Raw genomic sequence first — 20509 nt, 5'->3', positions numbered from 1 at the left:
CTCAATAATTGGATCTTTGTGCAAGGAGCAACTAGACCTAGGCCGAAACCCTCTTGCAGTTTCCACAACAGTTAACCAGTCACTCTGTTTTGCTACAAAAGGTGATTCTGTCCCACGAATTGTTCAGACAAAGTTGGTGAATGGGCGCTGTGGCCACTGTCCTGCAGACATTGTCCTGATTCATGAGTTTTCTATTGCTGCTGTAGCCAATTACTATAAATTAGTAGTTTAAAACAACACAAATGTATTATCTTACAGTTCTGGAAATGAAAAGTCCAAAATCAAGGTGTCAACAGGGCTTCTTAAGAATCTAGGGAAGAATTCTTTCTTTACCTTTCTCATAGGTCACCTGTATTTCTTGCCCTAAGGCCCTACCTCCATCTTCAAAGTCAAGAGCAAACTTAATATCTTCTAATCTGTCTGTCTCTGACCTCTGCTTCCACTGTTACGTCTTTCTGTAACTCTTCTCCCTCAATATCCCATTTCTTTAAGTACTCTGTGATTGTATTGGGCCAAGCAGACTGAGGCCCTAGAGTCAAAAGACAATAGAATATTAAACAATAAAACCAAGGGAAAAAAAGTCCTTTGGCCTGAATGACATAATTGCCCTAACATTTCTGGTATAGCACGTGGGCAAATAATATATAATACTATTTGGATTGAATTTTATGAAATCTTAAATGGCTTATAAGTGAAATGAGTTAAAACTATCCTTCATCTCTTTCTGAACTGAACTTATTGTTCCCACTTAAAAATTCCATTTCTGAGTTTCATAAAATTTCTTACATCTCACTCTGAAAACTGTTGTACTGTCTGCTGATTCCTGGGGTGGAGGGCATTGATGACATAATCTATCCTCTTCATCCAGAATTTCTTGGCCAGTTGTATTTCTGGTACCCCTCTGACCACAGTAGAGCATCCGTTCTCTGTCGTTTAAATAAAACTCACCTGGATTTAGCAGCAAGAACTGTAAGAACCCTGAATCTCTTGAGTTGATTGTCGGGGCTGTAAAACTGAGTTTGAAAATATCAGTTTATTTATATCTCACACTCTTTTTTTTTTTTTCATGATGAGCTATAGAATATGAGATAGGAGAATGAGGAAAATGGAAAGAAAAAACTCTTGCGTGTGTTCTTCCCTTCGACTTGGTTTATACCGAGCCTCCTCCAGAGGTCCTGGAGTCTCAGGAACATCAGTGTGGGTGGTCTGATCCCCCTGTTTGTGGCCCACGCAGTGACTAGGGATTCTGTATAGGTCACTTTCAATTCCTTCCCCCTAGCAATTAATGTTCCTTGTGAGAGAGCCACCCCTTCTAGCAAAACAACCACTGAAAAGATGGAAACATCACCTTCCACCAAAGCATACATCTTAAGCCCCATTAAAGCCCAAAATGGTAAATGTAAAAGTCAGCTGACAGTTACTCCTTCAGTTTCAGAGTGGGCACAAAGCAATATTGTCAACCTTAATGTTTATGGTGAAAAGCAATGATTAGAAGCAGGAAAGCACCACAGGGAATAACAATCCTTCATTTTTGGAGGGATTTTATTTGCTTTAACAACCTAATGGAAGAAAAAGACAATTTCTGTTATCAGGAACATCACTTATCAGGGTGCCTGGTAATAACAGTGCAAGCATTAATCATGTTATTAAAAGGAAACATGTTTTCTAGGTTTTGCCACCCACATTTTGCATCCCTTGAAAAGAAAGCGTGGTAGGTAGTGCAATGCCTGTGGAGCCTGAGCTAGATGAGGATTTACGTTCGCCTCGAAGTTTTGTATCAACAGTGTAGGCCCCTAAGCTCTGAACTTTCTGATAAAATGAGGTGCGTATATGGAGTTTGCTGGCAATAGTGGCCATGGGACTCATTCTTCCAATTCTTCTTTTTAGCGAGATCTATGCTGGCATGTCTTTTTGCAGGAATGCTGATTCCCAGGCTAACCGAAACCATGCCATTCCCCCCCGTCAAGGCAAATAGCAAAGTTCTCTTTGAAGACAAAAGATAAAAATAATCCATGTGCTGGACAACTGGATGTGTTTTGGAAAGCTCCCTTTATTTTCAGCAAGATATGAAAACCACTTTTTTTAGATGAGTCATAAAACATGCAAGCAATTATACTGGGATGTCTCTGATGGAAAGTTCTAGAATCTTCACCACGTTTCCTGGTGCCAGTAGTTACATTTTTTGGCTAATATTTATTGGACCTTTGTTGTATGTCCTTCTTTATTTATCCATTTCATTTCTGATCACTTACTTTTTGCCAGGTGCCACATTAAATGCATTGCATGGATTATGTCATTGAATCCTCACAATAAACAAGTATCAAATTATTTTTATCATTCCTATTTTATAGAGGACGGAAGCAAATCTAGGGAAGTTAACCCAGCCAAGGTCATAGGGCAGAGGTGAAGTCAGGATTCAATTGCAAGTCTGTGTAACTCTGACATCCAGCACATAACCACATGTCTACCCATAAAATGACTTAAGCTCAAAGAAAGAAATCAGAAGAAATGTGTGCTTTTTGCAGTCTGATGTACTGTGTGTGGGTCCACCTCTGAGATGTATCAAGGCTCTGTTGACACAGTCCTGTGAAAAGTGGTTTCAGAAAGACTTAGAAGCAAGCTTTGTAGTGATAATTGTCCCAAACTGGAAACACCTAGGTGTTGTCAGCAGGTGAATGGATAGACGAATGGTGGTGTATATCTACCTGCACAGTGGAATTCTACTGAGCAATGAAAGATTGAACTCACATCGGCATGGACAAATCCCAAACACATTGTGCTGAGTGAAAGCAGCTTTACATAAAAGAGTATGTTCTGTCTGATTCTAACTATATGAAGTTTTTAAACAGGCTAAACTAACTCATGATGGGGGGAAAAATAGGAGCAGTGGCTGCCTCTAGCTGGAGGCCAGATGGTTAAAATTGACTGAGAAGGGGGATGAGGGAACTTCCTGGGGTGATGCTCATGGTCCTTATCTTGAAAAGGGTTTGGATTGCACAGGTGTCTGCGTTTGTCAAAACTCACAGAATGGCACATTTAAATGTGTACATTTAATTGTATGTGAGTCTTATTTCAAAAGAAAAACATAACTATAAATGAATATTGGCTTCTAGTTAATGCCATGGGTTGACATGTCTAGGGTGATATGCACTGATGTCTGCAGCTTACTTTGAAATGCATCAAAGAAAAGATGTATTGATGGATAGACAGATGGACAGATCTATGTGATAAAGCAAGTCCAGTGACATATTAGAGGTAGAATCTAGGTGGTGTCTACATAGGTATTCACCATGCGTTTGAAAATTTTCATAGCAAAATATTAGAAAAAAAACATTTCTTGCAAAGTACATGCTCTTTCCATCATGGGGCTGCATTTTCCCCAAGGTGGGGAGGACTCTCCCTGCTCTATTAAGGGTGCATGGTGATCCCCACCTGCAGGAAGCCTTTGCTTTAGGCACCATGGGGTTATTCATGTAACGGCTGCCCTAGCAAACGCAGCAGGTTTTCTGTACCAACCAGTGATTTCATCCTTGTCAAAGTGAGAAATAGTGAAAGAAAGTCATGGGGAGAGCCCTGTGAGGGGCTGTGGCCCCAAGCCCAGCAGGCCGATGTCCAGTACTGTCATCTCTGGGTGGCATGTTTTGAATAAGCGCAAGATTCTGAGGAGTCAGACAGACTTCAGTTTAGTGCTTGGTTCTATCGCTTGCTTGCTATGTGACCTCAGACAATCTACTGAAATATTTTTAAGCCTCAGTTTCTCGAGTTGTAAAATGGGCACAATCCATGTTGCCTAGCACATGTGAAGTAGGCAATTCTGGGCCCATAGGATGTGTTCACGCAAGTATTACTTCTCTTAGCTTCGCTTCCATAACAGGTAAGCTTCTCAAGTCTCAGCTTTCCATCTCAAAACAATGATAAGACCTACATCCTAGGGTTAGGGGTGTCAAAGGATGGTCTTCTTATGGGGAGACCTTAAACACATTTCCCCACTCTGACTTGATCTACTCCTAGCCCTTCCCCCCTCACCCTCCATCTGATCTTCAGGGCCCATAAAGCTGCCTTTTGTTGGACTCTGTCAATAGTGGGACGACCCCCAACCTGAACCTTGATTGGTGCTCTGCAGTTCCATGGGGGAAAAGAAACCTGAAAGTCAACATTTCCCCTGGTTTCAGACTCACTCATACCATTCAGCAAGTGGTCAGAGGCTCCACTGTTACTTCCACGTTGGCTCATTGGTGCTTTAACTGGCTACTCCAACACCTGACAGCTCAGCGCGCTCTCTCCAGCTCAGCGCGCTCTCTCCAGCTCAGCTGAACTCCCGACACCCAATAGAGACATTAAAATGCAATAGTAAAATAGGCATAAAATTAGAAACAGCTGCTCTGCAAAAGACACTGTGGAAAGAATGAAAAGACCAGCCATAGACCAGAAGGAAATATTTGCAAAACATATATAGTCTTGTGTCGCTTAATGACGGGGATACATATACATTTATCAAAACGTGAAATCGTACAGTTGGGATTGGTACCTTTCTCTGCATATAAATCTTACTTCGGTTTTTTTTAACAAGAAATAAAAAAAGATCTGCCTTGATGGGCTGGCTGGAGGTGCGGCAGCTATGTTGTAAGAATGAGGATGAAAGCCACAGGCTGGTGTGAGAGGACCAGAAAGATGAAATACGACCAAGGGCAGCTGCAGCGGTCCCGGCGTTTCCACCTCTGAACCTCTTGTCATGTGAGAAAAATAAGCCTTACGTTAATCAGACTTGGTTATGCACAGGCAAATTTACTGCTAAATATTAGAAGTCCATTAACGTATTTAGATATAGGCAGAACCGGAATAAAATACCTAAACAGATATTGATTCTCTTGTATTGATGTAATAATCATTTATAATTCGTATCTATTTTACACAAGTAGATGTTAACATAGAGTTGTGTATCCCACAAGATGAATTTTTAGTAGACTAAACTGCTCAGCTAAAATCTCTTACGAACCTCATTTCCCCTAACAAATCTCTTCCCCTCCTTTTTTTGGTTTGTTTTCTTGTTTATTAAGCTAACAAACAAGTTGATTCCAGCCCAATATGACTCCAAAATTTGAAATTATAAGACCCAAATGAATCATCTTTTCCTTTGCCCAAAAATACCTTCCACTGAAAATCATTCGACACAAAACCAAAGTTAATAAAAAGCATTTCATTTCGGCCACAAACCCTTTCAGCGTCAAATCTAGTCCCTGTGAGCATCAAAGAGATCCAAGTGGGCATCTGGCCTCCTCCAAGCAATGGAAGAGAACCCTTAACGAAAGGCCATGACTTTCTTGTTGACACTGGCTCCACTTCAAACTGGGCAGCTGCAGACTCCACCAGAAGCTTTTACGAGGTTGTTTTTACTCATAAAGTTTAATGACATGAAATGTTGTTTCCAGAGTGAAAGATGCTTCTCTAAAACTGCAGGGCCTATGGCCAAAGGGTAGGGTTGACTGTGGCCGCTTCTAAGAAGGAAATGTAGATGGATAATTTGAAGTAAAGAGGGTAAAAGAAAGAACCCAACCCTGTAAATTTAAAAAGCTCGTACCCAGGGCAGATGAGAGGAAAATGGTAATGCACCAGACAGGGGCACTCGATCCCTCACCATGACACGTGTGCGTGTGTCCATGGTGGTCAGTGCAACTGAGGGAGTCAGGATTCCGGTGCTGCTTTGGTGGGAGGAGGAGGGGATTGGTCAGGGACAGGGAGCCGTCACAATCACTAACTCCAGCCTGCACTAGATTCATTCATTTTTTCTTACCTCTGAAATAATAGAAGTCCAAAACAATTGTTTCCCTCTTCTAGAAAAAATTCAGGCCACAATTTATAAACCTTTATTTCATTCCTAACATGGATAAGCAACATTTTAAAATCAATTTTATTGAGGTCTAACTTACATAAAATAAAATGTACCCATTTTCCCTGTATGGTTTAATGAGTTTTGACAAATGCAAAACACTCACATAACTAATGCTCAGTCAGGACACGGAGTATTTCCATTGTCCCATGAAGGCCCTTCAGGTCCTTTGCTGCCAGCCCTCACCCCCACCCTCACACGACCACTGAACAACCTTCTAGAGCTACAGATTAGTTCTACCTATTCTGGAGTTTCACAGAAATGGATTCAGACAGTGCATGGCTGACTTTGTCCCTTTGTGTCTTTCTGACTTGCTTGGTGTGTGTATCAGGAGTCTGCCCATTTCCTTGGTGAGGAATACCCCATTGTACAAATAACCCACAATTGTCACCCCTTTACCTGCTGATGAATATCTGGGTTGTTTCCAGGTTGAGCCTCTCTATATAAACCTCCTGTGAATATCTGTGGCTAAGACTGTGTAGATCATGGTTTCATTTCCCTTAAACAAATATCTAAGAGCAGAATTGCTGGAATGTATGATAAGTATATGTTTAACTTTTTAAGAAACAAACCACCCGTTTTTGAAGAGGTTTCGCCATTTACATTCCCATCAGCATGTACAAGAGTTCCAGTTGAGGAGTAGCCATTGATGGCAGGACAGGCCCTTGGGGTGATTTGCACATGCCTCCCCCCCGCCACACACACAGACACATCATTCTGACCAAGGCAGATGGGGGGTGGCCACTCTGGGGTCAGTGAGGGTGTGTCCCGTGGGACATGCCCTCAGGTCAGGCAAGGTGGGTCTCAGGATACATAATCTCTCTGGGAACGTCAGAGGGCTTTTGAACAGTTCTACTCCCAGTACGTGTGTGTGTGTGTGTGTGTGTGTGTGTGTGTGTGTGTGTGTGTGTGTGTGTTTGGGGTGGTACACAAACGCAAGTATGCTCATTTGAACATAAGATATTATTTTATTAAAAATACCCACATTGCTTAATGCTCTACTTTTCCTATCTCAAACAGGCTGAGAAGCCAACTTTTCTCCTAGCTCTTTGCTGGTTGACACTTTAACAATTGCAGCTCCCACTCGTGTTTAATGGGAGGCAGTGAAACCTGGGGATGAAGAGTGAGAATGCAAAATTCCACCCCCTACCTCATCACTTGTCAGCTGTGACAAATGTCTTAACTTCTTTATGCCTCAATTTTCTCATCGGTAAAGTAGGGATAGTAATACTGCCTGTTTCTCAATAAATAAATACCACTTTCATATCTGGTACAGGGCAAAAGGTCAACACATTTTGCCCCTACATTGCTTTAACAACATATACATTATGAAATGGTATATCCAGATGTCTTCTACTTAAAAAATATTTGAGACTTAATCATGAGTCAGGCACAAGAAAGATTATACTCCTTGTACCTGAGTGCCTTGCAGTGTCTTAGAAAGACATAGGCATGTCTATCACGTGAGGAATAAGTGATGAGTGCTGTTAGAGAACTAAGGAGAACGCCCGCCTGGAGGGGACAGCTCCTGGGGAAGTGGACCTGGGGGGACAGGAAGGGGTTAAGAGCAGGGCTGTGTGGAGGCTGTCGCCAGAGCTCACAGTGGCCCCAGTCTGTTCCCTGGGCTCAGGCCAGTGCCTGCCTCTTTCCCTGAAGGCTGCCCCCTCCCCAGTGTGGAGGCCACTCCGTCCACATGCCAGGTCACCTGGAAGTGCTGGAAATCAGCCACCCACACCAACCCGGAGCCGCCTCGTTACTGGCGGGGAGTTTACACTCCAGCTCCCTTGACTCTCAGGTGGGATGACTCTGGTGTGTTTCGCTCCATTTCCCAGTGTTTCCACAGTCACATCACTGTCCCACCGTCCTGTCACCGTCCCCTGCACTTCCCAATGGACTCGTGCACTCGAATCCTTGTTGCAGGATCTGCTTCCAGAAGCTGGAGCGGAGAGACCCTCGGACCAGATGGACATGCTGACCACAGCCTAGGTCAGCAGTAGAGAAGGCTTGAGTGCGCTGAGCCAGGGACCAGGGGAGGTGAGCAGACTGCAGAGCCAGGGTCGGCTTCACAGTGGCAGGGGAGGGAGAGGAAGGTCCCGGACAACATCAGGGCTTCATGCAAGACCACCCAGCAGTTGCACCGGCTCACCCTGTCTGCTATACTGCTCCCACCCTTAGCTTGGTCATGCATTCCACATAGAGTTATCGAGCACCACTGTATGCCAGGCCCTCATCTAGATGCCTGGGGCATATCGAGACCAAAAGACCAAAAACAGTGCTCTGGTAGACCTTACATTCTAGTGAATAAATATAGACAATAAATAATAAATCGTAATGTGCAAAAGGAAATCATATACTGTGTTAGAAGGTGACTAGTGTTTTGAGAAAAGTAGGGTAGAGCAAGGGTGATTGGGGAGAGAGAAGTTGCAACCTCATAACCCACTGGGACAGGACGGAACAACGGAAAACATGGAAGCAAAGTCAAGAAATTGCTTCCAGAATAAGAGGGTCAAGAGAATGAATGGGAGAATATACCTGCAATAATAAGAGAAGAAAATTACTCAAAACCGAATACAGCAACAGTTCTCCAAATTGGGTTTCTGGGCCAGCAGTATCAGCTTCTCCAGAAGCTTGTTGAAATTCAGTGTCTCTGCTCCATCCTGGACCCGCTGCGTCAGAAACTTGGGGGAAGGGGCCTGGCAATCTGGGTTTTAATGAGCCCTGCGGGAGACTCCAGCAGGTTCTGACACAGGCTCAAGTTCAAATACCCCTGGAATGAAGCATCCTCTAGAGCTGGAAAGTGCTGACCTAGTGCAGGCAGGATGGGAAAGAACCATGCCTGTATACCTGAAGGGAAACATCAGAACACAGCAGAGAACAAGAAAATAACCAAACACTCAGGGGAGGAAAGGAAAAAAAATGAAAGAAGTGTCCCATGAAAGGAAACACATTATTTGCCATCAGCCTTCTCATCAGGAACAATGTCTGCGAGAAAGCAAAGGCTCCAAAGTTCTGAGGGACGATAGTTTAGAACGTAGAAATCTAAATCCACGTAAGACAATATTTAACCATGAGAAAAAGGCATTTCCAGTCCAGCAAGCATGCAGAAAATCTGCCCTTTGACAACTCTCTCAGGAAAAGGCAATGATCAAAACAAAATGCTCCACTGAAAACTGAATCCTAGAGCCCCTGGGAATCAGCGGTGAGGGCGAGAAAAATGTCAAATGAAACTCATGATATCTACATAGGTGCTGATCAAATTTATAACAATTGGAAAATGAAATTCAGATGCAATCAAGGTGGGCGACGGTGGTGGGAACTGGGATAGTTTGAGAAGCGGGGAAGTAGAAATAATAGATTTCTGGGGTTTTATCTTTTTTTCAGGAAGAAGGATTTGGCTATTAGATAACATAAGACGTTGATAGGAAGATACAGGTTTAAATACATGAGATGAAAAATTAACACTAAGTATTCGAAGAAGACAAACAGGCCACGTAAATTCCAAACTATTAGAGGAGAAAAGTAGAACAAAGAAAACTTAATCAAATTATTGACAAGAAAGAGAGAATGGAAACACCAAAAAAACATTATTAATAGAACGTATCAAATAAACCACTGCAAATTTATTAGTAAGCTTAGTGAATGTGAATAGGTTGAATTCTCCCATGAAAAGGCAGACTTTTGATTGGATAAAAGAAAAAAAAGCATAAAGTGAAATCCGGCTTTGTTGTTTGTGAGAAACACAGGAAGGCTGAAATTAAAAAGAAAAATCTGACAAAGTTAGCATTCATCAGATGCAACAGAATGAATTGAGTAGATCAGTTTTAGAGGTAGACGAAATAGAATTTGAAGTGGAAAGGTTCAAAAGGTGTATTTCCTATTGGGAAAGGAAGCGATGTGTTAAAAACATACCAGTCACCACACAGCTTTAAAGAGGAGACAAAATTGGTAGAAATACAAGGAGAAACTGAGGAAACCACAGCTGCCCTGGGGTAGGACAGTGTGGACAGAGGCTGCTCAGTGAGGACCCGGGGCCGTGAGGAACAGGGGACAAGCCGGTGTGATTGCTCATAGAGCCCACACCGCACCCAACACACATGTGTGGGAGGGACGTCGGGGGTTTGAGCAAAGAGGTAAAACGTTTGGGACATAATCTTTTTGGGACAAGCAGACCCTGGAGAGAGAAGGTAAAAGCCCCAATTATTTTCTTCCACCTCACGAATTTCATTATTTTCATGTGATGTTTGAACATAGAAGGAGCCCAACAGAGCAGAAGTCCTGGGCTCAGCTCAAGGCTGTAGGATATGAGTCACGTGGACAGGCGTGAACGTGCAGAGAGAGAGCAAGCTGGCTTTGCAGGGAAAGGTGAGGGGAGTGGCTAGACCTCACCAGGCCAGCAGAAGTAGCTCTGTTGTTCTGCCAGTGTGGTGAGTGTGGCCCAGGAAGTCCCAGGGACACAGCTGTGGGGGAAGGGTCCTTCATCTTCTCAAGCTAAAAGCCAAAAGGGCCCTTCATTGGGTGGCGAAAGTCATTAGGAATGTGACCCAATGACCTTCACCACACCGATGTCATTCTTCCAGCCCCTTTTGTTCTCTCTCCTCTCTCTGTTCCCCTCCCTCTTTCTCCTTCTCCCCTCACTCTCTTTCTCTTCCATTTATTCAGTCTTCCTTCCTCCCTCCCTCCCTCTCTTCCTTTCTTCCACCTCTTCCTTCAACTCACTTGAATTCTATGGATCAGTTTCAACCACAAGAGAACATCCAGGACAATGAGGAAAAACTTCAAATACCTCCATATACTTTTGCCTCTTTGTTCACCTTTTCACCATTGACCGGCCGTTATTCCCTCTGAGAGGAGGAGCCAGGAGGTGTACAGAGACTGTGCAGGACAAACCCATCAGTTGTTCTCTTTTTAAGTGACTGTAATGTCAATACATAATTCAGGGGTAGGATGAAAAAGACTTTTTTTGATTTTCAAGTTTATTATTTCTCCTGTCTCTGTCTCCGCTTGCTGAACACACTTAAGAGTTGGCTTATAACTCCATACACTCACTCAATTCATGTTACATGCCATGGAATGTGCACAGTATATATCTGAGTCTTGCATTTTAACCTGCATGCTGTCTGCTAGCCATACAAATGTACTTTATGGTGTGCAATAGATACAACTGTGTAAACTAAATTTAGGATAAATGAATCATGTTGGAAAGATTTACCTAGCATTTAAGAAATTTTAGTTAGATGGCAAAAGTCGCCAAGAGGAGTCACTATTAAAGGCTGGAATTTTTGTTTATGAGCTTTTCCCAAGTAAGAAAATGCTGGCCTCAAGTTTTTCAGCATGAAACAAAAGGATGTTAGAATCGTGTGTGCTTGTGTGTGCCTGCATGTTTGTAGATGCATGTTTGTATGTGTGTATGTGCATTTGTGAATATGTTTGTGGTGTGTGTTTGCAGGTGCCTGTCTATGTGTGTCTGTGTGTGTGTTCGGGGAGGCAGCCATGGTTGTTCTTATTAAGGTATAATTTCCAAATGTATGTTGTTAGTGACTAGACTGCTAAAAGGATGGGCTTTATTTAACCCTAAATCATGGGTGTTTATTGCAAGTGTCCTGTCCATTAGCATAACAGAGCAGAGCACTTTATCCTGCTTAAGCCCCTTCTTTTGTAGCAGCCTTTACCAAGCGCACAATCTTAAAGCAGGCAGACTCCTAATCGTCCACCATCTGCCATCACTGACTTGGAATCAAAGTAAGATTTATTCAGCCAAACAACCAATGATCTGGTCTGCCTGTCCAATTAGTTAAATAAACTGAAAGAGCTTTGCTGACAAAGTAGTGATAAATGCTCCAATGATAATTACAGAATGGCGTTTTCACGTCACACCAATTGGATGTGTTTATCTTGCACCAGGCATCACCCATACATTTAAAAAGATGCAGGGAATTAAAGGGAGACATGGATGAGTGGACTCCAGATCCGAAAGCACAAGTCAGGAGCATCGAGTCCAGTGTGGGTCCCCCAGCTGCCGTGGACACTGGGCACACTGCAGTCCAGTCCCTCTGTGTCCCGTGTCCCTGAGGGCAGGGTGCTGAGGGTGATGCGAGCACTCACTGAGGTAACGGAGGACAGAGCTCTGCACCTAATGTAGAAACTCGGCCAGCAAGATATCTTCTTTTTAGCAACTCTTTGGAAAGGGAAACGGATAAATTTAATGACTACGACAGCAAGTTCTGCCGTGTATTTTGCATTGTCTTGAAAGATATTAAAACAAGTTCACAACAAATGTGTTTCAGAGTTTATTACGATAGGTGTGTAACAGGAAGCTCAAAGACAAGAGAGCTGGTACTTCTTAGAGGCCGACCTGAGATGCCACTCAAACTGCCCTTTTGTTGGAACTCTGCAGAGAAGCTAGTCTCCAGCCTCCCCTCCCCACAGTCAGGGAAACATGCACAGGATGAAAGTAAATCCTGCACAGAAATCCCATAATTCCAGAATTAGTCAAACATTTCAAATACACACACTGAAAAAATACTTATATTCTCATTTAGCCTTCATGAAGCCATTACTGACATTTACAATCACATCTGACATCACAGAGAAAGGCCTTGCAAGGATCTAATTCTAGCTTAAGCCTCATCTGCACAAAGAACTTCAGCTGGAGCAACAGCAAAATCTACTGAAAAGAAGCACTTGCCACCCCGCAGACAAGGGTAACATGCAAGCATGGAATTCCAGAGTTTCTACCTAAAATACACAGGCATTATCTACAAGAACAGACAGAAACGTGATTCATTTTTTAACAAGCACTTCAGTGAGTCTTGGGAATCTGGTGTGGAATAGGGTATCTGACTATTGAGTACGTGGAGAATTTGGATTGTCATCGTCTTTTCATTGACAAACTGCACAAACCACACAGATTTGAGCTGTGGGCTTTGCAGCCAGAGTAGAGACAGATGTTTTCAGGGACCAGAGGATTCCCATGCTAAAGCTATTGTTCAAGGTGATGGAAATATGCAGGGGGCATTAAACCATTCCGCAGCTGCTAGAAAGCACTGCTTTCCTGTTTTCCCGATTTAGACAATGGAGACGCTAAGAAGAAAAATAATAGGAAAGGCTTTCCTATATTAGCTTTAAAAAAACCTGTGCTATTTGGGATTTAGTCATTTTTTTGGTCAAATCTCATCTCTGTTCTCTTAATTTGCAAAATATTTATGGAAATGAAGGTCAGGACAAAAGTACCGAATCTATCCACCGAAAGGTTGCTCAGTGATAAAATGCTCAAACAAGGGTTCTTGATTAGGACTTAAAAGATGATAGCAACTTTAAAAGAAATTCATTTCAACTCAGTTCACCCTGCACAGTGGACATAAGCATGCACATAAAAAGGTTTCACTTTTACTCCTGTTTTGCCTGATCACAGTGAAGAAGACACTAGGCCGGCCCTTCCTTTAGGTCTGCCACTACATAACACGCAGAAGTGGCTTTGTAACGCCACAGTGACCACAGTCGGCTTCAGCATCCTCAGAGTCTGGTGTCATTTGTCCCTTCGGTGAGGCTGAACAAAGCAATATGCAGCAACATGATGTTATGACAACTGACAATGGTGATTAGTTTTGTGAGCAACCACAGGTGGAGACCAGATGTGCCTGGCCCTGCCTCGAAGCCCAGCTGCTGTGCAGGGGTGGATGCCCACTGCACCGCAAAGGATGCTCACCGAGTGTCTCCTAAGCATTGTGGACACTGTGGACAACTGTCCTAGCCTGGGTAATCTGCATTCCTCAGATTATCTGAGGGAATTGTCTCCCCTGCATCGTTCTTCTCCAAATAACGAACAAGAAAAAAAGAGCACTGAAGGTCACCTGAAATCCAGGAATGAGTGGGCACAGCGAGCTGCATGTTTGAGGAGGTGTTCTCCCCTTTAAATTATTTGCTTTGGGAGGTGGGAAGGAGAGAGAGGAGAGTTTTTCTAAGAGTTTCCCCAAATTATTGAGCTATGGAAAATTCTATTTGGACCAAAAAAGTCTCCATTGCCTTGGAGCCTGATGCCAAGTGGAACCTTCCCCATCTCCCCATCTCCTGGGTTCTGCTGCTCCTGGACAGGTACCTGGGACAGAAATACTGTGTCTACCGGGAAGTTAGCACATGGCAGAGAGCACCTCTCTTTGCCCCGCCTCTGGCTGTGCCTCAGCCCAAGCAATCGGCCCCTCTGGATAAACAATGGTTTGTCAATGGCCACTTGCTGGTGGGCATTTGTTTATCCACTGCCATGGCCCCCAAGAAGGGATCCCTGTTGGGGATGGGGCTGCAAATCGCCAGTTACAGCAGAATTCAGAGACCAGACAATGCGCTGGGCTGTGTGAGCAATCAGAACGCTGTGAAAGCCAGAGGACGCTCTGGATCCTCAGCAGACTCAAGGCGCACAAGATCTGTACATGGGGGTGCCGTGGGAAACCTAGAATAGAAATGTCTCTTTCATCCCAAATGATAAGGGCATGAATTTTAAAGGCCTAGAGGCAAAGGTGTTGCATTTGCATTTATTTCCCTGAGGTGCAGATATCAATTAGCAGCACATCCGACCACGCATTTAAAATCATCGGAATGGCCAGATGGTTGCTTTCGAAACGACAGACTGCTCATCTCAGCAGATTGTGAGAGTCCTGTGGCCAATGAAGGTTTGCCAAATGGACCCAGCCTTTGTTTCCCTTCAGTGTTAAACATCAGAATTCCAACTGAAAACTGGAGACTATGAGATGACTTTTAAAAACAGATGTTCCAGATGCCCCGCTGAGCCCCGGGAAGCCTCCACCTCCATCTTTCCTGTCACCTCCCCCACACTTTGAGTTTTCCATTTTTTTAAAAAACAAAAATCTGAACTATAGCATCTACATTTCAAAATTGACAAAAGGATATTTACTTAACTCTGAAGGCCGTGCACCTGGAGGGCATTCAGTTCCTGCCCCGCTCAGGGTGTAGACCTCTGGGACAGATGTGTTGCTAAGGCAAGACCAGAAACAATAGGGCACCTGTGTTCTGAAAGGCAGAGACTTTGGAACCTTGGAAGGAAACGCATTTCCTCTGTCCACTGTCCTGCACGGGGGCAGCTAAAAGCCCCTGGACACTTGAGGCTTCCCAGAGATACTCAGGCAACTTCTAACAACTCTGACCATGGTGAACGGGGAGGGGTGTGGCCTACTTTCCAGCACCCAGGGGAGAGAGAGAGAGAAAACAAACAGTGCTATCAACCACATCATAAGGAGAAATCTTTGTACTCTTTAAATGTACTCTTTAAATGTACTCTTTAAAATGAGGATATAAATTAAAATGGCTTTGAGCAATTTTTGCTGTTGCAAAAGCTTTGGGTTATTTTCTTTCCTTCTCCTTTCTGAGAGACATGACAAACGTTCCTTAAGCGTCCTGCCTGGCTTGTCCCTGTGCGTTACACCCACACATCAGGACTCAAGTTCTCAGAATGTGGGATCCACTGTGAACTGTGAATCCTGCTAATGCGCTTTAGAATGACAGCTTTCAAAACACAGCCTGTCGTCTCCCGCTCACACATCCTTTAGCAAACAACCAGGATGGAAGGCTTTGCGGGCCTTCCTCCCTCTGCACTCAAAGGTCGAAAGTCAGAGCAGCACGAATGGAGGCAGAGCTGCTCACGGGCATCTCGGGCCACCCTGGCACAAACGCAAGTTGTTCTTGACTTTTTTTCTTGTTGGTATTTATCTCATCAGGAGTCAAGTGCGTGTTAACATCGGTACATTTAGACAAATAAATTCAAGTATCTGTGAAACCAATCCCTGGCCTCTCTCTCGCCCCAGCCCTTTGGGTTATATGTTTTCACAAACACCTTTAACTCACTTAAAGAAACTTTTCTCATACTTTTCAAACCCTGATTGCAAATAAACCCAAGACTATTAGAAACTTAAGAACTAGGGAACATGATTTTGAAACTTCCAGCCTCCTTGCTGCCTAAGCAGTTAATTGCACTTCTGGTCATTCTGGAGGATTTCAACACTGTCCTCGCAGCAGGACTTGTGCTGGGGAAAGCATGCACGCCAATGAGTATGTCCTGAATCCGTTCCCTCTGACAAGCAGAAGGAGGCCTCCTATCTAATTAAATAGTTAGTTCACTTAGTTTCTATCTAGGAAGAGGAACAAATCACTTCAATCCTAACCAGCACTAGCATCTGCTGTTTCCTCCTAGATGGTAAAAGTGAGCAGAGAAGCCATTCGAAGAGGATCTGTAGCTCTGACTCCTCACCCCCATCCAGAATCAGTCACATTGGTATTTGAAAAGGGAGAGGGAGTGAGAATTTTTAATATTCACAAAATCCCCACAATGGCAGGCCAACACACGGCTTCTACTTCTGGAATACCACACACGTGTGGAAAATACCTGCACATTCCAAGTTGCCAGGCTCATAAGGAGAAGGTTTATAATTGCTAAGATTCTGGTCCAGTCTTTCCAACGATGTGGGTCCCCCTTGGGAACGGGGAACTCAAAGCTCTGAGGATGGTGGCTGCCAACTCTAAGTGTCCCTGGGGCCACCTCGCCTTCAGCAGTCTGTCCCAGGTGTCGGACTGTGGGGAACGAAAGACGACAGTGTTGGAAGCCGCTATGCCCAGCCGCATGCACATCTAGACCCTCAGAGAAAGCCCCGAGCGCACTCATGCATGCTGCGGACGTGGTGACCTGTGCTGAGTGGGGGTGGCGCTGGAGGGGTTGGCATCTGTCATCGGTCATCTGCGGGGACCCTGTGCCGGCTCCTGGCCTCTGCCTCTTTGTACAACGACCGGGGCCTCCCCCTGCCCCCATGCGGTCCCCACTCCCTCTCCCGGGGTCCTCGGGGCTCCTTTACCTGTACTGGTTCTCCGTGGCCCTGCTCTCAGCTCGCTCTGGAGCCCAGGAGTAACTGTCTGCTGCACTCTGGGGCTTCTTCTCCTTCTTCTCCTCCTGCTTCGCTCTCCGCTTACGATAGACCAGCAGCCCTAGAGCCAGAGCCAGCAGGAGTAAGATGGCCACCACGGTGCCCAGGATGTAGAACAAAAGCAGCTTTTGCCCGTCCGTGCCGTCATCGCCTTGTGTGGCCACGAAATCCCCACCTGCAGAGTCACGGTGGCCAGTGGCGGCCGTGGGGTGGCGGGTGCTGGGCTCCATCCAGACACCAGGGGGCCCACTGGGAGCCAACATCTTGGGCAGGGCAGAGGTGAGGGGGCCGTTGGGTGGGAGGGAAGGCCTCGTGGAGGTGTATGCTGCCTCAGAGGTGCCCTCAGGGCCCCTGGTGGGACTGAACGTTGTGGCAGGGGGCACGGTGCTCCCCTCTCTCTCTCCCTTGTCCTCCTCCTGGGAAGGCCCAGCCAGGGGTCCTAGGGACGCAGGGCCCATGGTGCAGGAGACTCCATCAGGGGCCAGCTCCCAGCCCGGCAGGCAGCCGCAGCGGAAGGACCCCTGTGTGTTGAAGCACAGGCTGTCACAGAGGCTGCCCCCAGGGTCTGCACACTCGTCCACGTCCTGGCACTGGGTGCCGTCCTCCCCGGCCAGGACATAGCCCCACTCGCAGGAGCAATGGAATGAGCCGTCGGTGTTGGTGCAGCCCTGGGCGCAGGGTGATCGGCCAGGGGCACACTCGTCCACATCCAGACAGGCCCCCTCTCCGGGGCTGCCCGGCTCGTAGCCCACCCAGCATTCACAGCGGAAGCCCCCAGGGGTGTTGACACATTCCTGGGCACAGGGGGCGTCCTGGCACTCGTCCACATCCACACAGCCCAGCTGACTGGAGTCCAGCTGGAAGCCTTGGGGGCAGCGGCATGTGTAGCTTTTCCCGTGAGGTTCAGGGACACACGTGGCCTCCCCACGGCACGGGCTGGAGCTGCAAGGGTTCCGGGAGGCACAGGTCACTAGGTCGTCTAGCAGCCGGAACCCTGGCCGGCAGCCGCAGCGGAAGGAGCCGTCGCCCCCTTCGAAGCAGTCCTGCTGGCAGCCCCCGTTGTTGAAGTTGCAGCCGTGCTTGGGGCTGACGCAAAGGGGGCCCGAGCTGCCCCAATCAAACACGCTGGGCTCCTTCTCCTTGCACAGGAAATAAGAGCTTGTACTCTTGTCCCCGTCCCCACAGGTCACATCAGCCCCAGAGGCAAAGGGCACAGAGTCCAGGGAGGAGCTGATGGCCTGGAAGGGGGTGATGTAGGTCACCTCGCCTGGACCCCCCAGGGCCAGGGGCCGGCACATGCCTTTGAAGCTGAACTTGCACACGAAGCCCTCGATGCTACTTCCGGGAGAGCCAGGGCTCCCACATGGGCCCTCGGACCACTTGGGGAGGCGGCCTGCGGGAAGTGGCATGGACAGGTCCAGTAGCAGGGACACACAGCGCTTGGAGATGCACGAGCTCCGGACCTCCTTGTGCCAGTTGGCGTAAGTCGTGTTCCTCCCGCCGCCCACCCAGCTGAAGCCCTTCAGCGGCAGGCTGGGGTCCAAGCACTTGCCCTTCTCTCGCTGGAGCCCGATCCAGAACTTGCCCATCCTCACGGCCAGGGGTTCCTGCAGCCTCAGGAGCTTGGCCAGGGCTTGCTGGACGTGCTGGGCCTCCTCCTCGCTCTTCACTGTGGCCAGGTTGCCCCCCTTCTGGCTGCAGTTGCTCTGGGCCTCAGCCGCACTCAGCTTGCCCCAGTGGGCTGTGTAGCAGGCGGTCCCCGCACAGACCACAGCCTCCGTGTCGGCTCCGGCCCCAGCCCCAGCCCAGGGCTGGCCCAGGAACAGCAGCAGCAGCAGCGGCAGCAGGCCGGTGGCCATTCCACCTCTGTGTCCCCCTCGGCGGAGGCGATAAGCCCACAAGTGACAACAGCGACTGGAGCTTCTATCTGGGTTCCCAGCTGTGCCCTGAGGGGAGCTGAGGGCTGAGTGGCAGCCGCTCCAGCCCAGAGGAGGACACAAAGGCTGCTCACGTCCCCCTGACCCAAGGCGCATCCTGTGCTGTTGTATTTCTTATTTCTCACCGGATACTGGGGCTTCCTGCAATGAATGGTTTTCTGACTCCTGTTGCCTTCATCATGGTTTTGTTGTTCATAAAAGGAGCCAGGCAGCTTTGCTGGGTCCCTGGCTCAGTGCTGTGGAAACGCAGCGGCGTGGGGGAAGACGGGACGGCTCAGAGACACCGCCTGCTTTCCTTCAGTTCCGTCTCTCTCCCATCCGCATGAGGAACCGAAATGGCACGCTACTGAGCGAGCGAAGACGTTGGGGGCTAGGAACTTGAGACAGCTCACTTAGCAACCCATAATAAAATTCCCTTTTGGTTTGCAAACAACCAAAAGGGGGGAAAAAATTCTGAGACTTAAGACACAAGGCCGTGGATGGTTATAATTTTCAGCCTTTTTTAGAAGCAAACTGGATTTTTCTTTTGCCTATCTCATGTTCCCCTTGTTGGCTTTGGGAGTCTTTTTTCTTATATTCCCCCCATCATGAACTTTAAATAGATAGTCAGTTTTTAAATAGGAACTGGGCCGTGGGAACGTCTGGGTTTCTAACACAATGCCAAGCTCCTTGAGACATTAAACCAAATTGGGTGAAATTTGGCAGTTTTCAGGGTTTCAGAGTGCAAATATTGCATTATGAGATGGCAGGGTCACAGAAAGCACCAGAAAGAAAAGAAAATGAAAATGTCTCTGGTGTCAAGGCCCTGGGTTTGCAGGCCTGCCTCCCCCGCAGAGGATTACCAGGAAGGGCTGGAGTTCCAGGCAGGGAAGGAGGATCAGAGCCGCTGCAGGCCTCTTGGGACACCATGACCCGTCAAAAGCCTTCAAATCAGAGGATTCTTTTCCTGCAGCCACAGACACCTGCTCTGTGGGGCTGCCTTTGGTTGGGATCCCTCACAAGGAGACCCTGAGACAAAGATTTGGGGCAGGTAGTTTATTTGGGAGGGGAGGTGGAACAGGTGAGGAGGGAGCTGGCCCGTGGCGATTTGCAGAGCAGGTGGCCCAGGGACTGCTGGAGCCAGGGCCACATTTTAGCACCAGGCAGCTCTCCTGCAGCTCCCCTCTGACATGGGCAGCTGGTTGTGTTTCTCTCTGAATTGGTCTTGAGGTCTCTCTCAGGAGGGTGGCTATAAGCTCTAGCCCTGCCCACCTGACCAGGTGTAACTCTCACAGGAAGCTTGTGTATATAGGTGGACATCTTTGTGGCTCTGGTCTGACCCATGTGCATTGACTCCTACTAAGACAGCCAGTCTCTAGAGAGCCCTGGCAGAGGAAACTATACTTGGGTGAGTCGGTCAGGTGGGACAAGGGGAGTTGAAACAAGAAAACACGGGAAGTAACAGAAGCAGCATGTCACTTACAGGGCCCAGAGAGGAGAGGGAAGCCCCCTCAGCCTCTGCACGTGCAACAAACGAGAAGAGGGAAGCCACCCGGGACATGCACGCCCAGCCAGCAGGTGGGGAGCAAAGGCGGAGAGACAGGGACCCGAGGCTGAAGCCTTTATTGGGGTCCAGGGGGTTCCCCAAGCAGGTTCCCTTGGGGACAGGTGGGTTTGGCGCAGGCAGGGGGGAGCTGCGTGGGGTCCCACTGTGACTGAGAGGTGGCACTGTCTCATATGTGGGCAGTCCACGTGGGGAGCATCAGGCAGGCTGTATCCAGCTG

General features: G+C 47.0%; 1 protein-coding gene across 1 annotated transcript; it reads right to left on the bottom strand.

Moving 5' to 3' along the window:
* Window positions 1–12449: 12449 nt before the first annotated feature.
* On the bottom strand, window positions 12450–18968 carry CD93 (CD93 molecule). The gene is made up of 2 exons (XM_012653134.1): window positions 16741–18968; window positions 12450–16462 (listed from the first exon to the last, which is right to left on the bottom strand). Exons 1-2 carry the CDS (start codon window positions 18840–18842, stop codon window positions 16438–16440), a joined length of 2127 nt encoding a protein of 708 aa, XP_012508588.1. The 5' UTR covers window positions 18843–18968; the 3' UTR covers window positions 12450–16437.
* Between the last annotated feature and the right edge of the window lie 1541 nt (window positions 18969–20509).

The sequence above is a fragment of the Propithecus coquereli genome, unplaced genomic scaffold (genome assembly GCF_000956105.1).
Source record: "Propithecus coquereli isolate 6110/MARCELLA unplaced genomic scaffold, Pcoq_1.0 Scaffold411, whole genome shotgun sequence".
NCBI lineage: Eukaryota > Metazoa > Chordata > Mammalia > Primates > Indriidae > Propithecus > Propithecus coquereli.
Note: the sequence above shows the minus strand (reverse complement) of the source record. Positions and strands in the feature narration are given on the sequence as shown.